We start from the raw sequence: 20,810 nt of genomic DNA, 5'->3' as shown, positions 1-20,810 counted from the left end.
ATTTTATGTGTGTGATTTCTGTAGTCTAAGTCCACTTCATACACATGCATGTTCTTATAGTCTGGATAAAGAAAAAATTTAAGATGAAATGGGAGTCCAAGATAAATGATAAAAGGATATATTTAAATTAGACAAAATTTAAATTTAAATGAGATTCAAATTTAAATGAGCTTCAGAACTTCTGATCCACATAAACTATATCTAGGGATACAAAAGGAGCTTCCAGGTATGATTATAGACATGCTATGAGGAATCACCGAGGAAAGAAGAAATACCATATGCCTAGGGTTAGGCAACTTGCCCATTTTTAAAACGGAAAATGGGCTGGGCGCAGTAGCTCACACCTGTAATCCCAGCACTTTGGGAGGCTGAGGTGGGTGGATCAACTGAGGTCAGAGTTTGAGATCAGTCTGGCCAACATGGCGAACGAAACCTTGTCTCTACTGAAAATACAAAAATTAGCCCGGTGTGGTGTCTGGCGCCTGTAATCCCAGCTACTCAGCAGGCTGAGGCAGGAGAATTGCTGGAACCTGGGTGGCAGAGGTTGTGGTGAGCCAAGATCGTACCATTGCACGCTAGCTTGGGCAACAAGAGTGAAACTCTGTCTCAAAAAAAAAAAAAAAAAGGAAAAATGGTGGATTCCAGAATCTATAGCCTGAGAGGCTTAGTTTGGTTAGGAAAAGAAAATTGGTATCAATGAGAGCCAACCTGGGTTCACTTAGGTTAAATCCTTCCAAACCATCTCATTTCCTTATCTTCCATGTGCTTTAAGTCATGTAATCCTCATGCCAGACCTCAAAGGTAGATATTGCTATCATTACCCCCACTTTACAGAAGTGGAGCCTGAGGTCATAAATGTCAAGTGATTTGCCCTAGACCCTCTAGCTGGTTTAGTTTTTTTGTAGATAATATTAAAGAATAAGAAGATGAGAGATATGTTTTTCTTTTTTTTTTTTTTTTTTTTTAAGAGAAGGAAAGAAAATAAAAGGAGTGAAGGAGAGGAAGAAAGAGGAAGAAAAAGAGGGAGAGAGAACGGAAATGTTGCTTTATTCTAAAAAATGGGTATTAACAATGGCCAATCAATATTTCATTTAAACCTATGAGTAGGTGTGACGTGGTATTGACAAGAATGTATATTTTGTGTATTTAAAGTGGAGAGCTCAATAAATATTTATTAAGTTTACTTGTTCTGGATCTGAGTTCGAGTCCTTGATGTCCTTATTAATTTTCTGTCTCATTGAGTCTAAGTCTCTATGTATCTGGGTGTTAAGATCGTTAGCTCTTGTTTTTGCATTGATCCTTTTACCACTATATCTTTGTTGCTTTAAAATCTATTTTATCAGATGCGAGAATTGCAACTCCTGCTTTTTATTTATTTATTTATTTTTACTCTCCATTTGGTTGGTAAATCTTTCTCCATCCCTTTGTTTTGAGTCTTTGTGTATCCTTGCATATGAAATGGGTCTGGATGTAACATGCCGTTGGGTTTTGGCTGTGTCTTTTGATTGGGGGATTTAGTCGATTTAAATTTAGGATTACTGCCATTTGATGTTAACTGGCTGTTTTATCCATTTGTTGGTGTAAATTCTTCTTTATGTTGATGCTCTTTACTTTTTGGTATATTTTTAGAAAGGCTAATACTGGTTGTTTCTTTCTATGTGTAATGCTTCTCTCAGAAGCTCTTGTAAAGCAGGCCTGGTGGTAATAAAATCTCTGAGTACTTGCTTGTTCATAAAAGATTTTATTTTTCCTTCAGTTGTGAAGCTTACTTTGGCTGGATATGAAATTCTGGGCTGAAAGCTCTGTTCTTTAAGGATGTTGAATATTGGCCCCCACTCTCTTCTGGCTTGTAGAGCTTCTGGTGAGAGATCTGCTGTAAGTCTGATAGGCTTCCCTGTGTGGGTGACCCGACCTTTCTCTCTGGCTGCCCTTAGTATTTTCTCCTTCGTTTCAACCCTGGTGAATCTAACAATTATGTGCCTTGGGGTTGCTCTTCTTGAGGAATATCTTTGTGGTGTTCTCTGTATTACCTGGGGTTGAATATTGTCCTGCTTTGTTAGGTTGGGAAAATTTTCCTGAATAATATCCTGAAGCGTATTTTCCAGCTTGGATTCATTCTCTCTGTCGCATTCAGGTACACCTATCAAACATAAATTAGGTCTTTTCACATAGTCCCATATTTCTTTGAGACTTTGCTCATTCCTTTTTGTCCTTTTTTCTCTATTCTTGTTCTCTCGTTTTATTTCATTAAGTTGGACTTCGACCTCTGATATCCTTTCTTCTGCTTGAACAATTCGAGTGTTTAAACCTGTGCATACTTCTCGGAGTTCCCATATTGTATTCTTCAGTTCCATTAATTCACTTATATTCCTCTCTAAATTGTCTATTCTCATTAGGATTTCCTCAAACCTTTTTTCAAAGTTCTTAGTTTCTTTGTAGCTTTACATTGGGCTACAACATGTTCTTTTAACTCACAGAAGTTTCTTATTATCCATCTTCTGAAGCCTGATTCTGTTAATGTAATACACTTGTTCTCCATCAAGCCTTGTTCCCTTGTTGATGAGGAACTGTGATCCTCTTTAGAGGGAGAGGCATTCTGATTTTGAGTCTTCTCAGCCTTTTTACACTGGTTTCTTACCATCATTGTAAATTTATCCACCTGTCGTCTTTGTAATTACCAACTTTCAAATTAGGTCTCTGAGTGGACATCCAAGTTGTTAATTCCCAGGGCCAAAATATGAGCAACCCACTGTGCCGGCCAAAACAGCGGCATTAAGACTGATGGTGCTTTTCTGCCCGGGAATCTCCAGTCTGGCTTCCTTCTTGAGTCCGAAATAGGCGACTCTGTCTTCCTGGAGCTCCAAACGTCGGTCAGAAGGGGAACCAGTCCCGTTTACTCTGCAGCAAGAGCTGCCGCACCGAGGTGCTGGCAAAACTGCTGCGCCGGCCACAAGAGTCGCGCTGGTGACCCGTGGAGCTCTTCCACTGGGAATCTTCTGCTCTGTGAGTGACAAAAATTTGTCTGAAAGTGTGGCATCCTCTCGTTCTCTGTGCTTTCACTGGGAGCTGCAATCCCGAGATGTTAGCGATCAGCCATCTTGGATCATTCTCTGAGAGAACAATCTCTCAAATGAGAGATATGTTTTTCATACCTCTCATTGGACAGAGGTTTTCAAGAGATACTGGTGAACAGTATAATGGACTGTGGAACAGTATTATTCAGTGTTATCAGTGGATGAAATGTTTTATTATTACATTTATTACTAATGTATTATTAGTAGATGACATAATTACACACATAAATATGAATTGGATGAGGTGGCTCCTACCTATAATCCCAGCACTTTGGGATAGGCTGAGGTGGATTGCTTGAGTCCAGGAGTCTTAGGACTGGACAACATAGTAAGACCTGTCACTGCAAAAAATACAAAAATTAGCTGCGTATAGTGGCATGCAAGTAGCCTCCCAGCTACTTGGGAGGCTGAGGTGGGAGGATTGCTTGAGTCCAGGAAGTTGAAGCTGCAGTGATGCTATAATCATGCCATTCCACTCCAGCCTGGACAACAGAGGGAGACCCTGTCTCAAAAAACAAGGTTGGGTGCGATGGCTCACACTTGTAATCCCAGGACTTTGGGAAGCCAAGGTAGGAGGATTGCTTGAGTTCAAGAGTTTTAGACCAGCCTGGGCAATATAGTAAGACCTCGTCTCTACTTAAAAAAAAAAAAGATCAGCTGGGTCTGGTAGTATATGCCTATAATGCCAGCTACTCGGAAGGCTGAGGATCAAGTATCACTTGAGTCCAGGAGTTCAAGGCTACACATCCAGCCTGGGCAATAAAGCAAGACTGTCTCAAATTAAAAAGTGCAGATTAATAGGACATTGTTTACCTAGAGGTTTCTAAGAGGTAATAATAACACCACTTACCAAGTACTTATGGGCAAGGTTCTATGCAAAAATGCTTTTCATTCATTATCTCAGTTAATCTTCCCTAGTGGCTAGAGAAATAGGTACTTTATCCACATTTTACAAACAGCAAACCAAGGCTCAGGATGGTTTATGTACTCGCTTGTAATCACCAGATAGCTAATCATTAGAAGAGCTCAGATTTGGTCACAGAAAGTCTGGTTTCAGAACCCATATGTTTAACTATTATACTAAAGTATCTTCTTTTGGTTATTGGCTCCTGTTATGCTCGATTTTTTTAATTAAAAGCAAGATTTATTAATCTTTAACAATGACTTAAAAGGCATACTTCTGCTAAGAATTCAAAGTTGAAAGAATTAAAGAAAAGGAAGGCAAGAAAACCAACATTTATGGAGAGCTTGCATCAGGTGGTATACTACCCTGGTTTCAGACTCAGGACCACGTTGCAGATTAGGTAGGATTAGCCCTATTTTCACTGATAAGCAGGTTGAGACTCAGAGAGATCACATGACATGTTCAAGGTCAGAATTCGAACCCAGATCTGTCTGACTCCTAAACCTTTCCACTTTTTACTACCGGCTCATGATGTAAAAATATATAATAGTGGGAAAAAGTGTAAAAACTTGCAATTGGCTTTTAAAAGTCAGTTTGGGAGACCTAGTTCATCAACATTTCAAGTGCAAAAGATCTCAAGGTTTGAGCTGATCAGGGAAGCACCATGAGTCAGCAGAGTGGCTGTCAGAATACTCAGACAATCTCAGGTGGCATTCACAGAAGGATTGTGTCTTGGAAAAGGGAGAGAATGTGCCTACAGGTTTCTAACTGCTTATGCCAGATGGAGAGAATTGCGATTAATTCTCAGTGCCACATTTTCAAAGGGACTTTGACAGACGAAGCTATGGTTATTCAGAGGAGAGCAGCCAGCTGGTAACAAAAGACACACATCTATACATTCATGTATCCATACATAACGTCTGGATTATTTCACAGAGATGAAATGCTTGGGAAAGCCCCAGAGGTGACTGAAAATGATTATCAGTTAGCTGGAGGGCTGCTGTATGGAAAAAAGTCTTCTTAGACTGTGTGTTCCTCCAGAGGACAGAGCTATGGTTGGAAGGAGGCAGCTTTGGGCCAATAAATGAAAAAGCAGAGCATGACTGTGCCTTGCATATATTTTTAGGCCCTGAAGTACCCAGCCCGATGCTTTAGACATCGCAGCCACTCAACAAATACATGTTGAATGGAATCGGATGTGTTGCTATACAGAAGCCCAAGCAACTGTCTTGTACGGTAATAGGCTCACTGGAGATTTTGAGCAGAAGCTAGATGGCCACTTGTACTCAGGACTCCCATTCCATAAAATAATTCCCACTCTTTGCCCAATTCCACCTTCTTTCCAGCCTTACCTGCTTCCCTCCTGGCCAGCTTCAAAGAGGTGTCTTCACTCAAGCTACTCCAGGCTGACTTCTTTTATATTTTTAAATTTTAATAAATGGGATCTCACTGTTGACCAGGCTGGTCTCAAACTCCTGGGCTCAAGTGATCCCCCATCTCAGCCTTCCAAACAGCTGGGATTATAGGCATGAGCCACTGTGTCCAGCCCAGGCTGACTTCTTTTTTTTTTTTTTTTGAGACAACGCTTTGCTCTTGTTGCCCAGGCTGGAGTGCAATGGCGTAATCTCAGCTCACTGCAATCTCTGCCTCCCGGGTTCAAGCAATTCTCCTGCCTCAGCCTCCTGAGTAGCTGGGATTACAGGCACCTGCCACCAATCCTGGCTAATTTTTGTGTTTTTAATAGAGACAGCTTTCACCATGTTGGCCAGGCTGGACTTAAACTTCTAACCTCAGGTGATCCACCCACCTCAGCCTCCCTAAGTGCTGGGATTACAGGCATGAGCCACCGTGCGTGGCTGGCTGACTTCTCATTCTCTAGAAACTGTGCTCATCAGATCTTCTAATTACTAAGCCTTATCATATCTCTGGTCCGACCCTAGATAGAGCTGTTGATCATTTTCTCTGGGAAGGTCTCATGTCTCTTTCCTTGCAGACATCTCTCTGTCCCACTCTCATGCCCCATCTTTGCTTTTTTCAAGTCTGTTCCCAGGGTGCTTCTCCACTGACAGCTGTCTCAGACTTTTCAGTGATCTGTGCTTGGTCCTTCTCACTGTTTGTCTCCCCCAAGATATCCTATTCATTATGAGGACTGAGCTACTGCTCAGCCTGGACTCCTGAACCTATGCATTCAGCCCAGACCTCTCTCCTGATCTGCAGACCCATCATTCATTTGCACTGGCTATCCCACAGTCACTGTGAGCTTCATACCCTACGCAGCATCCCCTCTGCACTTGCTCTCCTTCCTGCCTTTAGCTTACTAGCCAAAATAAAATATATATTTTTTTATTGCATTTTAGGTTCTGGGATACATGTAAAGAACATGCAGGATTGTTGCATAGGTACATACATGGCAATGGGGTTTGCCCCCTCCTATATCACCTTTATCTGGCATTTCTCCCCATGTTATCCCTCCCCAACTCCCTACCCCTCACAGTCCCTCCCCTAGTCCCCCTGCCACAGACCTCAGTGTGTGTGATGCTCCCCTCCCAGTGTCTATGTGTTCTCATTGTTCAACACCTGCCTATGAGTGAGAACATGTGGTATTTGATTTTCTGTTCTTGTGTCAGGTTGCTGAGAATGATGATTTCCAGATTCATCCATGTCCCTACAAAGGACACGAACTCATCATTTTTGATGGCTGCCTAGTATTCCATGGTGTATATGTGCCACATTTTCACTGTCCAGTCTATCATCAATGCGCATTTGGGTTGATTCCAAGTCTTTGCTATTGTAAACAGTGCTGCAATGAACATTCGTGTGCATGTGTCCTTATAATAGAACAATTTATGATCCTTTGGATATATACCCAGTAATGGGATTGCTGGGTCAAATGGAATTTCTATTTCTAGGTTCTTGAAGAATCGTCACATTGTCTTCCACAATGGTTGAACTAATTTACACTCCCACCAACAGTGTAAAAGTGTTCCCATTTCTCCACATCCTCTCCGGCATCTGTTTTCTCCAGATTTTTTAATGATCATCATTCTAACTGAGTGAGATGGTATCCCAATGTGGTTTTGATTTCCATTTCTCTAATGACCAGTGATGATGAGCATTTTTTCATGTGTTTGTTAGCTTCATATATGTCTTCTTTTGAAAAGTGTTCATATCCTTTGCCCACTTTTGAATGGGTTTGTTTTTTCTTATAAATCTGTTTTAGTTCTTTGTAGATTCTGGATATCAGCCCTTTGTCAGACGGGTAGATTGCAAAAATTTTTTCCCATTCTGTTGGTTGCCAGTTCACTCTAATGATTGTTTCTTTTGCTGTACAGAAGCTCTGGAGTTTAATTAGGTCCCATTTGTCTATTTTAGCTTTTGTTGCCAATGCTTTTGGTGTTTTAGTCATGAAGTCCTCGCATATGCCTATGTCCTGAATGGTTTTGCCTAGGTTTTCTTCTAAGGTTTTTATGGTGTTAGGTCTTATGTTTAAGTCTTTAATCCATCTGGAGTTAATTTTAGTGTAAGGTGTCAGGAAGAGGTCCAGTTTCTCCTTTCTGCACGTGGCTAGCCAATTTTCCCAACACCATTTATTAAACAGGGAATCGTTTCCCCATTGCTGTTTTTGTCAGGTTTGTCAAAGATCAGATGGTTGTAAATGTGTGGAGTTGCCTCCAAAGCCTCTGTTCTGTTCCATCGGTCTATATCTCTGTTTCAATACCAGTACCATGCTGTTTTGATTACTGTAGCTTTGTAGTATAGTTTGAAGTCTGGTAGTGTGATGCCTCCAGCTTTGTTCTTTTTGCTTAGAGTTGACTTGGCTATACAGGCTCTCTTTTGGTTCCATAAGAAGTTTAAAGTGTTTTTTCCCAGTTCTGTGAAGAAGGTCATTGGTAGCTTGATGGGGATAGTGTTGAATCTATAAATTACTTTGGGCAGTATGGCCATTTTCATGATATTGATTCTTCCTAACCATGATCATGGAACGTTTTTCCATCTGTTTGTGTCCTCTCTTATTTTGTTGAACAGTGGTTTGTAGTTCTCCTTAAAGAGGTCCTTTACATCCTTTGTTAGTTGTATTCCTAGGTATTTTATTCTCTTTGTAGCAATTGTGAATGGCAGTTCATTCTTGATTTGGCTCACTTTAACTCTGTTATTGGTGTATAGGAATGCTTCTGATTTTTGCATATTGATTACACCCTATTGTCAAAATTGAAAGAGCTAGAGGAGCAAGATTAAAAAATCTCAAAAGCTAGCAAAAGACAAGAAATAACTAAGATCAGAGCAGAACTGAAGGAGATAGAGACACAAAAACCCTTCAAAAAAATCAATAAATCCAGGAACTGGTTTTTTGAAAAGATCAACAAAATAGACCACTAGCCAGATTAATAAAAAAAGTAGAGAAAGAATAATCAAATAGATTCAATAAAAAACAATAAAGAGGATATCACCACAGATTCCACAGAAATACAAACCACCATCAGAGATTACTACAAACAGCTCTATGCACATAAACCAGTAAACTTGGAAGAAATGGATAAATCCCTGGACACTTACATCCTCCCAAGCCTAAACCAGGAAGAAGTTGAAACCCTGAGTAGACCAGCAACAAGGGCTGAAGTTGAGGCAGCAATTAATAGCTTACTAACAAAATAAAGCCCAGGTCCAGATGGGTTCACAGCTGAATTCTACCAGACATACAAAGAGAAGCTAGTACCACTCCTTCTGAAACTATTCCAAACAATCCACAATGAAGGAATCCTCCCCAATTTATTTTATGAGACCAATATCATCCTGATACCAAAACCTGGCAGAGACTCAGCAAGAAAAGAAAACTTCAGGCCAATATCCATGATGAAAATACATGCAAAAATCTTCAATAAAATACTGGGAAACCGATTGCAACAGCACATCAGAAAGCTTATCCATCATGATCAAGTAGGCTTCATCCCGGGGATGCAAGGCTGGTTCAACATACGCAGGTCTATAAATGTAATTCACCTCATAAACAGAACCAAAGACAAAAACCACATGATTATCTCAATAGATGCAGAGAAAGCCTCTGACAAAATTCAACAGTCTTTATGCTAAAAACCCTCAATAAACTAGGTATTGATGGAACGTATCTCAAAATAATAGAAGCTATTTACAACAAACCCACAGCCAATATCATACCGAATGGGCAAAAACTGGAAGCATTCCCTTTGAAATCTGGCACTAGACAAGGATGCCCTCTCTCACCACTCCTATTCAATATGGTACTGGAAGTTCTAGCCAGAGCAATCAGGCAAGAAAAAGAAATAAAGCGTATTCAAATAGGAAAGAAGGAAGTCAAATTGTCTCTGTTTGCAGACAACATAATTGTATATTTAGAAGACCCTGTTGTCTCAACCCAAAATCTTCTGAAACTGATAAGCAACCTCAGTGCTTCTTCTAAATCCCACTTGGACTTGCGACGACCCTTCGGCCCACTGCTGCTATGGTGACTCAGACCTTAATCCCTTCTTTAGACTATTACAGTAGTCTTCTAATTAGATTTCCTGGCTCAGGCTTCATCCTGCCATCAAGTTTTTATTTTAATTTTTAAAAATATGAATGAACAAATCTTCCCACTCTTTAAGAAATGCTGGTAGTTACTTACTGTCTTCAGTATCAAGTCCAGATTCCTTAGCTGTGATGAAGGTTCTTTGCAATATAGCCACAACTTACCTTAGCATTGATTTTCAGCCCACATCAGACTTCTCTCTTTTCTTGGGACACAGTTTTCCTTCTCCACACCTTTGTGCCTTTTTTCATCCTATTTTTCTTACAAAAAAGCCACTCTTCTCTCCTCGCCAACTTACCTCCTCCTTTAGTGCTTCTAGGAAAAGAATACACTTCCATTTTTTCTTTTTTTTGAGATGGCGTCTTGCTCTGTTGCCCAGGCTGGAGTACAGTGGAGTGATCTCAGCTCATTGCAACCTCTGTCTCCCAGGTTCAAGAAATTCTACCCCCTCAGCCCTCCTAGTAGCTGAGATTACAGGTTCCTGCCACCATGCCTGGCTAATTTTTGTACTTTTAGTAAAGACAGGGTTTTCCCATATTGGCCAGGCTGGTCTTGAACTCCCGACCTCAGGTGATCTGCCCTCCTTGTCCTCCTGAAGTGCTGGATTACAGGCATGAGCCACTGCACCTGGCCCCTCTTCCACTTCCAAGTCAGGAGTTTAGGGATGCATCAGGGTGAGAGATATGGCATTTAAGGCAGTGGGCTGGATTGACAATTGCAGAGGGTCAAGCCCAATGGCACTGCCAATATTCAGACATCGGGAAGGACCCAGCCAAAGAGACTGGGAGGGAACAATGAGATAGGAGGAAACCTAGTGAGGTGTGATGGAAGCCAAGAGTAGAAAGTGTTTTATTAGAAGTGGGTGAACGTTGTGCCAAGAGGCTGCTGAGAGGAGGAATAAGATGAAGACTGTGAATTGACCATTGGATTTGACGTCATAGCGGTTATCGCAAGCTTCATCGGTGTGTTTTTAGTGGAGTAATAGGGGCAAAAGGCTGATTGGATTGGCTTCAAAAGATCGGCAGAAATGAGGAAGTAGATGCTTGTTGAATGGGTAAAGGTTGGCTAAATGAAGAAATAATGTCTTCAAGGGAATTCCATGATTGATCATGAACCAAAATAGATAAATGAGTTATTCTGAGTCTGAAAAACTCCCGAGTAGAAACAATGCTGTGATTTCAGGGCGCAAAGCTTTTCGGGAGTGACAAGGGAATTCAGCTGGGATTACTCAGGCAGTAGGGTGGTCTAGGGAGGGTTGTTTATGAGTTCTTTTGTGCTTGCAATTTTATCTCCTCCTGGCCCCACTTCATAAAGGCCTTTATGCAAGACTTCTCAGAGGGGGGTCTCAGGGAAGAACTGTCCCTCCAGGGACTTGGGTGCAGAATTTTGAGAGATTATTTTCAAACACGTCTTGCAGGTCCGTGGGGTTCCTGATAATAAGCCTTTCAGGCTGACTCCTGCCCTTTTTTGCGGCCTGAGCAGCACCAAGCCTAAGTGGTCAGGAAGAGGTGAATAGGGAAAACCTGATCCATCCAACAGACTGTATTTGATGCTGTACTTCAAAGCATTTCTCTATAAAAATGCTATATTGAAATAGTAGTGGAGATGGACCAAGTGGTCGCCTAGATTTGATAAACAGGCTGCTCATACCTGCTCCCCGCTGGAGTACAACAGTGATGAAGTATGAAGAAGACAAACCTGGCTAGACCAGACCCAAACTTTGATTTTGTGCTGTTCCCAGTGTCATTTTCCTCAAATGGTCAAAGCTTCAAAAGGCACTTAGAATGTGTTTTTACTTACATGACTGAGGACAATACATGTCCCTTCATAGAAGCATTTTTGGGGATGTCCAGGGCCCAGATTGTGAAACAGAAGCAGCCATAAAGCAACTGAACAACCCCCATCCTGAACTGCCCTGCAGTTCTCCAAATGCATCATCTGCTCTTATTTGTTCATGTTTTTGCCCACGTGGTTCCCTGGAACACCCAAATTCTCTTCTTCTTGCTGGGAGGACCTTCTACAGGAGCCCTTCCTCACCCATTCACACAGAGACAGAGCCCAAAACCACGCTTGCATGTAGTTCAAACGCCACACCTACCACAGTGAACTACAAGGTTTTCTCTTCTGGGGTTCCCATTGGACTGTGAGTGTCCTGAATCCTGTGACTTTAATTCTGGGTTCCTGCCTTGTTTTATTTTTTGCATGCCACCACACCCAGCTAATTTCAAAAAATATTTATATATATTTTTAGGGGTCTCCCTGTGTCCCCCAGGTGGTCTTGAACTCACCTCAGCCTTCCAAAATGCAGATACTACAAGTGTGAGCCACCACACTTGGCCCTTATTCCTATTTCTATCCTGTGCATCTAGAATAGTGCCTGTACATTTTGAGCACATAATCGTGTTTGTTGAATAGTTGGATGAAGGCTGGAGAGTGTGGATGAATGAATGAATACATAAAAAGATCAGAAAAATGTTACCCGCCAAATCGAAGCTAAAAAAGAAAGACTGTCAATGACTTTACATATATGCAGAATTTGTGCATATAATGGTTCTTTCCACATCCACTCGAGACAAGATTATTGCAACGTAATGCATATCTATCCAGTGACTTGTGCTGCGTGTGGCACATTATGAAACCATGCTGATGAACATTAGACTTGGGTAGTAGGAATTGATTTGTTTAATTCTAGATTTGTGAGAAAGATGTGATCTGTGGAACACATGAACGTTTTTTTTTTTTGAGATGGAATCTTGCTCTGTTGCCCAGGCTGATGTGCAGTGGCGTGATCTCGGCTCATTGCAACCTCCGCCTCCTGGGTTCACACAATTCTCCTGCCTCAGCCTCCCAAGTAGCTGGGATTACAGGCATCCGCCACCATGTCCGGTTAATTGTTTATTTTTAGTGGAGATGGGATTTCACCATGTTTGCCAGGCTGGTCTTGAACTCCTGACCTCAGGTGATCTGCCCGCCTCGGCCTCCCAAAGTGCTGGGATTAAGGTGTGAGCCACTATGCCTGGCTGGAACACATGAACATATTTGTCCTTGTTATTTCTTTTAAGCAAAATATTTTTTCTTTTAAAATTGGAGAACTAGGTACACCTTAATAAATATATTTATTTGAAGCATCATTTCATTAGTCATGGTTTTAAAATTTTTCATAAGAAAATTTAAAAATAAACCAGTTGTAACACATCTGAAGTGGAAGTCACACTGAGCCAGTCATTTCATTTCCAGGTGACTTGGTCTCTTTCTTGCTTAATTTGTAAAATGATACTAGCCCTTACTAGTATTTACATTGTAAAAGTGTTACTGTAAATTAGATAGTCTAAAATGGGTTATGATGTCTTCTTTGAAAGACAAGCATTACACACAAATGAGGTATTATTATTTAGTTTTGCCTTTTCAAGCTCGTTAAATGAGAATTAGATGAAAACTCTGCTTTAAGCAATATTCAGCGGGTAAGTGACGAGTGAAATGAAAAGAAAACTTCTCCAGCTGAAAACTCAGTTTGTGCAGCCTGGCCTCTCTGTGCACAGGCAAAAATAGTGTATGTATAGGTGATATTTACCAGTGTTCTTTATCTCTTCTCTGTCCTGTAATCACAAACTGAAGACAGTTAAGCCTTTCGGTTCAGTCATGGCATGCGTTTTGGAAAACCTACGGAATCTGGAATGATTACAACTTAGAAATAATGTTTCCACAAATCAAGTCATGCAGCTAGCTTTCTTACTGGGTTAGGGCCCAAATTAACTGTACCAGGCCTTCACTTCCACTCCTGCTTCTTAGGATGGGGGCCCTGTTCCTGCAGTATTTCAGGTCAGTTTCCACTAAGGCCTGTGTGCACTTCATTAATACCCCCGACCAGGCCCAGGGTTTTCCTATCTTGGAATACAGGGAGAGGATGGGAGAGAAGGGGTGTTGTGGAAATAAGATCTGGGAAATTGTGAATATCAGAAACTTCATGTGAAGGCCTGAGAATGGAAACAGTACCCTGGGAGGATTCAGGGTGAGAGCGAGCTGCTGGTGATGGACCCATCTATAGACCATCAATGTTTGTGGCCTCTGTGTGGTCTGATGTGGCATTGATCACGTTGGGGTCACCACCTGAGACATTGATTGCTACCTGTGGGGGTCTGTCCTGCAAACCCTGACTCCGCGACAGATGAATAAATACACTCAATACACAGAGTACAGTGAATGAGTGGGCTAGGAAGGTTGTCAGCCGCTCTCAGAGGGCAATTGCAGCTACCTGACCCCTTATTAGCTGTTCTTCCTTGCATTTATTCAGTATAGATTTAATGATAGAGGTTCTAAGTCAACACACTTGTGCATAATTAACATCGTTAAAAGAGTGATTTTATGTCAAGCCTGTAATCCCAGCACTTCGGGAGGCCGAGGCAGGTAGACCATGAGGTCAACAGATCGAGACCATCCTGGTCAACATGGTGAAACCCCGTCCCTACTAAAAATACAAAAATTAGATGGGCGTGGTTGTGCACACCTGTAGTCCCAGCTGCTCAGGAGGCTGAGGCAGGAGAATCACTTGAACCCAGGAGGCGGAGGTTGCAGTGAGCTGAGATCACACCATTGCACTCCAGCTTGGGCAACAAGAGCAAAAACTCCGTCTCAAAAATAAAAAGTGTGGTTTTATGAATGATGAAAGGTTTCGGTTCTGGGGGCCCAGAACAAACGCCATTAACAGGTAATCCCCCTTCCACCTCCCTCTGAGAGGACCATCGGGACACAACATTTACGTAAGTAAACAAGTAGAGTAGAGACAAAGGAATGTGGGGTAAACAGACTTAACTGGGGAAGCTTCTATGATTCCTAATCTTCACCCGATGACCTAATGCTCTAAGGTAACTGGCTGACTTCAGCCTGTTCCATGATCACAAGTTTATGAAAACCTTTGGCCTTCCAAAAGGTTTGAAACGATAATCTTATAACTTTCCTTAGTGTTTTGCCAGCTCTGCTGAGGGAATCTCAACAGTCTGATAGCTCTAACCCATTTCTGGTCCCTGCTCCTGGACTCCCCCGTCCCTCCCCTCTCATCCAAACCCCTTCTGGTGTCCATCCATTAGGCCTTGACTCACCTTTGCTTCCTAGGGGCGACCTTCAGCTTCGCTTGCAGTTATGGTCATCTGCTCTCCACCTGACCCATTTATTTTGGCTTCTGGATTTTGCTCCTAGAGAGGCCCCCTGCTTGGATAGCTGCCTGGCCAGCTGCAGAGCCAGCTGTTTTCCAGACTTCAAGGTGACTACACTCCTCTCTTCTCCCTCTGACTGGTCCCAATACATGGGCCATGACAAGAAGTGAGAGATAGTGACAGCGTGACAATTGTGTCAGAACAGATTCGTCCCTTTGTAGGTCATGTCGTTAGTGGACTGCTCAGAGTTCGGGTGCACATTCATGCCTTGCAGTGGGCCACAGACTGGGAAGTCTGTGTGGACCTCAGAGGCCTAGGGACAGGGCGGGGCAGAAGAAACGTTAGGCGGAAAACACAAGAGGCTGATCTGGTTTGCTCTGCAGTTTCGACCAAGACCACAACTGGTTTTTGGGGTACTGCTCAACACACAGGCCACGTGCTCCAAGAGCGCTGGCATGAGGTCAACTGAGCTGACGCACAGGTGGTGAGGGACCTAGAGATCCTCTGAGGTGAGTCTAATGGCAGACCGCTTTCCTTACCCTTGGAAAGAACATTTAGGGATTATGTCTTTACCCCCCGCTTTTTTTTTTTTTTTTTTTTTTGAGACAGAGTCTCGCTCTGTCACCAGGCTGAAGTGCAGTGGCGCGATCTTGGCTCACTGCAACCTCTGCCTCCCAAGTTCAAGTAATTCTCTTGCCTTAGCCTCCCAGTAGCTGGGATTACAGGCTTGCACCACCACACCAGCTACTTTTTTTGTATTTTTAGTAGAGACGGGGTTTCACCATGTTGGCCAGGATGGTCTGAATCTCTTAACCTCGTGATTTTCCTGCCTTGGCCTCTGAAAGTGCTGGGATTACAGGCCTGAGCCACTGTGCCCAGCCATGTCTTCCACTTTTAAGGCAAACTTCTTGAAACAGATGTCTGCGTCCATGGGTTCCATGTACTCCTCCACTCACTGTGACCTGACTGCTGCCTGCACGGACCCTACTCCCTGCCAAACCAGTCAGGTATCTCCATGGTACTCACCTGTAGGTGCTTCTTAGTCTTTTTCTTGCTTGATCTCTTGATAGCACTTGCCTTTGTGGATCACAGCCTACTTCTTGAAATCTGCTTTTACCTTATTCTCTGGATACCTCACCATTCTTTTTCCCAACCTCTTTGGCTATACCTTCTCACTCTTTTTTTCAGGGGTCATTTCTCTGCTCATCTCATATAGCCTGGATATTTGTGTCCTCCAAAACTGATGTTGAAATTTCATCCCCAGCATGGGAGGTGGGTCCCAGTGGGAGGTGTTTGGATCATGGGGCTGGATCCCTCATGAATGGCTTGGTGTCTTTCTTGCTGTAATGAGTGAGTTCTCGCTCTATTAGTTCATGTGAACACTGATGTTTAAAAGAGCGGCACTTCCTCTTTTCACTCTTGCTCTCTCTCTCTGGCCATGTGACACGCCTGGTCCGTTCACCTTCTACCACGAGCAGAAGCTTCCTGAGACCTCGCCAGAAGCAGATGTGAGTGCCATGTTTCTTGTACAGCCTGCAGAACTGTGAGCCAAATAAACCTCTTTTCTTTAGAAATTAGCCAGTCAGGCATTCCTTTTAAGCAACACAAAATGAACTAACATACCATCCTTTATTTAAGCCTTGCTGCTATTCTGGCTTCTCTCTTTCTCTATGCTCCGACACACTCTCCCAGGGCATGTCATTCATCGCTGTGAAGTCTCTTGCTGTCTATCGTGTACAATGACTCCTAAATGTGTGTCCTCAGATTTCTAGATCAAACTGCTTGCTGTTGCTCTGAATGTTCCCCAGTCATCACAAAACAAACACATCCAAGGCTGAACTCAGCACCTTCTCCCCTAAATATCCTCCATTTCGAATTCTTATTTTTGCTGCCTTATTGAGTGATATCACTATCCACCCAGCTGTCCACATCAAGAACCTGATCTCCACTCTGGATTTTCTTCAAAACTCCAACATGTAATCCATCTTGACTTTCAGTAGTTTCTACCTCCTTGAGAGTGTGACTTGTACATTTCTCCATAATTTAGTGCTGCTTAGCCTCATCTCTGACCACTTTGGCTAAGACCCTAGAAACTACTTTGAGTACTCAGATACTCTGCATGCGTAATCATGCATTGTTCTTTCCAAAATGTGTGTATGTTGTACCCTCCCCCTGAAAAAGACCTCCCTACCTCTTTATTTGATTAACTCCTCCATACCTTGTAAGTCTCTGTGTACAAGCTACTAACTTCCAAGTTTCCCGAAATCTGGATTAGGTGATCTCCCCAGGGCTCTCAGTACTTATGTCTTCATAACACGCTCCTTTATCACAGCTGACTTTCCTGTGTCTTCTATGCGCATATCTCCTGTGGGGTCCCTGTAAATGCTTACCAGGACCTTATTTTTTCTGTTCACCTTTGTATTCTTAACACCAACAAAGTATTGTGTACAAAAATAGATTCTCAAGGAATGAACGAATATGAATGTCAAAAGTATCACTGTGAAAATATAAAATAAATTTCTGGCTGGGTGCGGTGCCTCACAACTGTAATCCCACCACTTTGGGAGGCTGGGGCAGCAGGGTTGCTGCAGCCCGGGAGTTTGAGATCAGCCTGGGCAACATGGTAAGACTCGCTATACAAAAACAAACAAGCAAAAAAGGCAGGGTGTGATGACTCAAGCCTATAATCCCAGCATTTTGGGAAGCTGAGGTGGGAGTTCACCTGAGATCAGGAGTTTGAGACCAGCCTGGCCAAAATGGCTAAACTAAAAATATGAAAAAATTTAGCCTGATGTGGTGATGTGCTCCTGTAATCCCAGCTACACAAGAGGCTGAGGCAGGAGTATTGCTTGATCCTGGGAGGCAGAGGTTGCAGTGAACCAAGATCGTGCCACAGCATTCCAGCCTAGGTAACAAAGCGAGACTCTGTCTCAAAAAAAAAAAATTAAAATTAAAATAATAATAATAAATCAGCCAGGTGAGGTGATGTGCACCTACAGTACCAACTAATCAGGAGGCTGAGATGGGAGGATCACTTGAGCCCATGAGGTTGAGGCTGCAGTGAGCACCATTGCACTCCAGCCCAGGCAACAGAGTGAGACCCTGTCTCAAAATAATAATAGTAATAAATAAAATTTCCAGTCAGAGAAAGCAATTAGTATTTTACTTAACAAAGAATGGTCCAGTCCTTCAAACATTAAAGGGATTTCTTGAAAGATTTAAAATATTGCTGGGCATGATGGTGCACACCTGTAGTCCTAGCTACTTGGGAAGCTGAAGCAGGAGATTGCTTGAGCCTGGGAGACTGAGGCCAGCCTGGGCAACATAGTGAGACCCCATCTTTAAAAAAAAAAAGATTTTAAAAACTTAGAAGAACTTACCAATATTAGAATTGTAAGCAGAGGGGCTGGGCACAGTGGCCCATGCCTGTAATCCCAGAACTTTGGGAGGTCAAGGTGGGTGGATCACTCGAGGTCAGAAGTTCAAGACGAGCCTGGCTAATGTGGTGAAACCCCATCTCTACTGAAAAAAAAAATACAAAAAACAATCCAGGTGTGGTGGTGCATGCCTGTAATCCCAGCTCCTCAGGAGGCTGAGGCATGAGAATCCATTGAACCTGGGAGGCAGAGGTTGCAGTGAGGCGAGATCACGCCACTGCACTCCAGCCTGGGCCATGGAGTGAGACTCCACATTAAAATAAAGAATAAAACATTATAAGCAGAGGATAATTAATAGAGGCAGACTTCACATCTGTCCTGTGGGCTTCTTTTCCAGAGTTCCATATCCGGACTTTCAAACCATGTTCTGGGGTCATCCAAACATTCCATCCTCCTGACTCCATAAACTACTGGATTCATAACCGGCTCCATACTTGAAAACATGGGGATTGGAATTCGGTAAGTGTTGACGTTGTAGTTCTTTCTCTCTTTACTTGTCAACAATGTACTGTACCAGTACAGTAATGCTTTTTCAATTCTTCTCTCTGGAGTCTTCATCAGAAGATGTGACTGGACTCCTGACTAGTCTAGTTGTTTCACAATGTTTGAATATGCTACGTGTACAAAGAAATGTTGTGAAGTCTTCTGAAGACTTCCATCCTTTTACATTTTCTCCTCTGTTTCATAGGTATTTAAATTCTTTGGCTGGGTGCGGTGGCTCATGCCTGTAATCCCAGCACTCTGGAAGGCTGAGGCAGGCGAATCATGAGGTCAGCAGTTTGAGACCAGCCTGGCCAACAAGGCGAAATCCTGTCTTTACTAAAAATACAAAAAATTAGCTGGGCGTGTGGCAGGCACCTGTAATCCCAGCTACTCGGGTGGCTGAGGCAGGAAAATCGCTTGAACCAAGGAGGCAGAGGTTGCAATAAGCCGAGATCACACCACTGCACTCCAGCCCAGGCAACAGTGTAAGACTTCATCTCAAAAAAAAAAAAAAATTCTTCATCATTGTTCTATTGATTTTTTTCTAAAAGTGCATACACAAAAGTGAATTTTCAGCTGGACACAGTAGCTCATGACTGTAATCCCAGTGTTTATAGGTAGCATGTGCCTGTAGTCCCAGCTACTTGGGAGGCTAAGGCAGGAGGGTCACTTGAGCTCAGGAGTTTGAGGCTGCAGTGAGCCATGATCACAACACTGCACGCTAGTAGAGGCAACAGAGCAAGACCTTATCTCAAAAAAATAAAAAAGAAAAAGAAAAGTGGATTTTGAGAATCAGAAAGACTTGCTGCCCACTCTGGGCCAGGTGAATAATGCAAGACGTGAGTAGTTCAGCCATACTCCAGAAACAACTGCTTTAGCCACATTGCCTATCAACAACCCCACTCCATCCCCACTGTCAAATTTTTCTAGCCTCATAACTGCTTTTGCTTTCCAAAACACTTAATTGTTTATTGTCTACCTCCCCTTCTAGAATGTAAGCATCATGAGGGCAGGCAATTATTTTGTTCAGCACTAGATGCTCAGCACTTGGAGTAGTAACTCAGTAAATATTTTTTGATTGAATGAATGATGTCTTTTGCAAGTTTTTCTTTTTAATTTTTATACTTTTTAAAATAGAGATGAAGTTTTGCTACATTACCCAGGCTGGTCTTGAACTCCTGGCCTCAAGCAGTCCTCCTTCCTCAGCCTCCCAAAGTGCTGGGGTTACAAGCATGAGCCACCACACCCGGCCCTTGTTTTCTTTTTTTCTTCAAAGAGGCTGATGCACATTTGGGTCTCTAGGGATCTAATGAAAGTCTGGTTTTTCCCTGAACACTTTTATCGATGACTAAGACAATAACATTGATGGTATGCTGAACAAATTTACAGATGACACACATTAAAAAGAATAACAAATGAGTCGGAGGATACAATCGGATTCTCTCCCCGCCCCCAATCCTGACAAAATGTAATAATGAATCATATCTAACAATATAGCATTTAATGGATACCAATATAAAGTACTCAAAGATCCCCAAATTGAATTGTAAAAGTACTGAGTGGGGGCGAGATGATGTACTGAGCTACACATGGCAGGAAGGTTTACAGTCTCCTGTTGATGGTAAGAAGGTGATGAGTCGACACAGTGGGATGTAGCTTTTAAAAAAAATCAATCTTTTGTTGTACTTATAGAAATGTAGTGCTCAAGAGGGGAGCTAGTTCTCTAGTACTCACTGGTGATCAGACCACATTTGTTCTGTTTTATAAATTCTGAGCTGCAGACATTCAGAGACATTGATAAACAAAGTAAAAATGAGGAAAGTAAAAAGTATAATAAGAAATCTGGTGCACAGAGTTATTCAGAAATAACGAAAAGATCCAAGGTTGTATGTAGGTGTGTAAGGGAGATGGTGATAACTAGCATATGTAGCTACCTTTCAAAGTTTGTGGGACTATCCAGCAGAGGAGAGATTTGATTTCTTCTGGGTAATCCCAAATGGCAGTATGTAAGTATATTTCAACCCATTAACATTGGTCAACTGTTAGATTTGCCTAGCAGCCAGTGGAGGTAGTTCATTCCCTGACCCTGGTACCTGGAAGTGGGGCAGTCATGCCTTATTCACTGGGTGCACTTGTGATAGAAGTTCAATCCGTGGAGTGAGGATGTGAGAACAGATTGTTTATAATAGCAAAACATAGTGACTGCTTACTGTTTGGCAA

At 42.4% G+C, this 20,810-nt stretch overlaps 1 protein-coding gene across 14 annotated transcripts in view; it reads left to right on the top strand.

Annotated features, from left to right (window-relative positions):
• Positions 1-20,810, top strand: part of MKLN1 (muskelin 1) — a 414,912-nt gene that overhangs the window by 18,651 nt on the left and 375,451 nt on the right. For 9 of the 14 annotated variants that reach the window (XM_009003056.5, XM_078343745.1, XM_078343736.1 and 6 more), the window contains exon 2: positions 18,445-18,566. In XM_009003056.5, the coding sequence (XP_009001304.1) occupies positions 18,550-18,566 (17 nt within the window). In that variant the 5' untranslated portion in view covers positions 18,445-18,549. Of the gene's footprint in view, positions 1-14,629; positions 14,778-16,148; positions 16,179-18,444; positions 18,567-20,810 lie in introns of all 14 variants that reach the window. The other 5 variants (XM_035255087.3, XM_078343739.1, XM_078343738.1 and 2 more) reach the window with 2 other exon arrangements.

The sequence above is a fragment of the Callithrix jacchus genome, chromosome 11, assembly GCF_049354715.1.
Source record: "Callithrix jacchus isolate 240 chromosome 11, calJac240_pri, whole genome shotgun sequence".
Lineage (NCBI taxonomy): Eukaryota > Metazoa > Chordata > Mammalia > Primates > Cebidae > Callithrix > Callithrix jacchus.
This window is presented reverse-complemented; position numbering and strand designations above follow the sequence as displayed.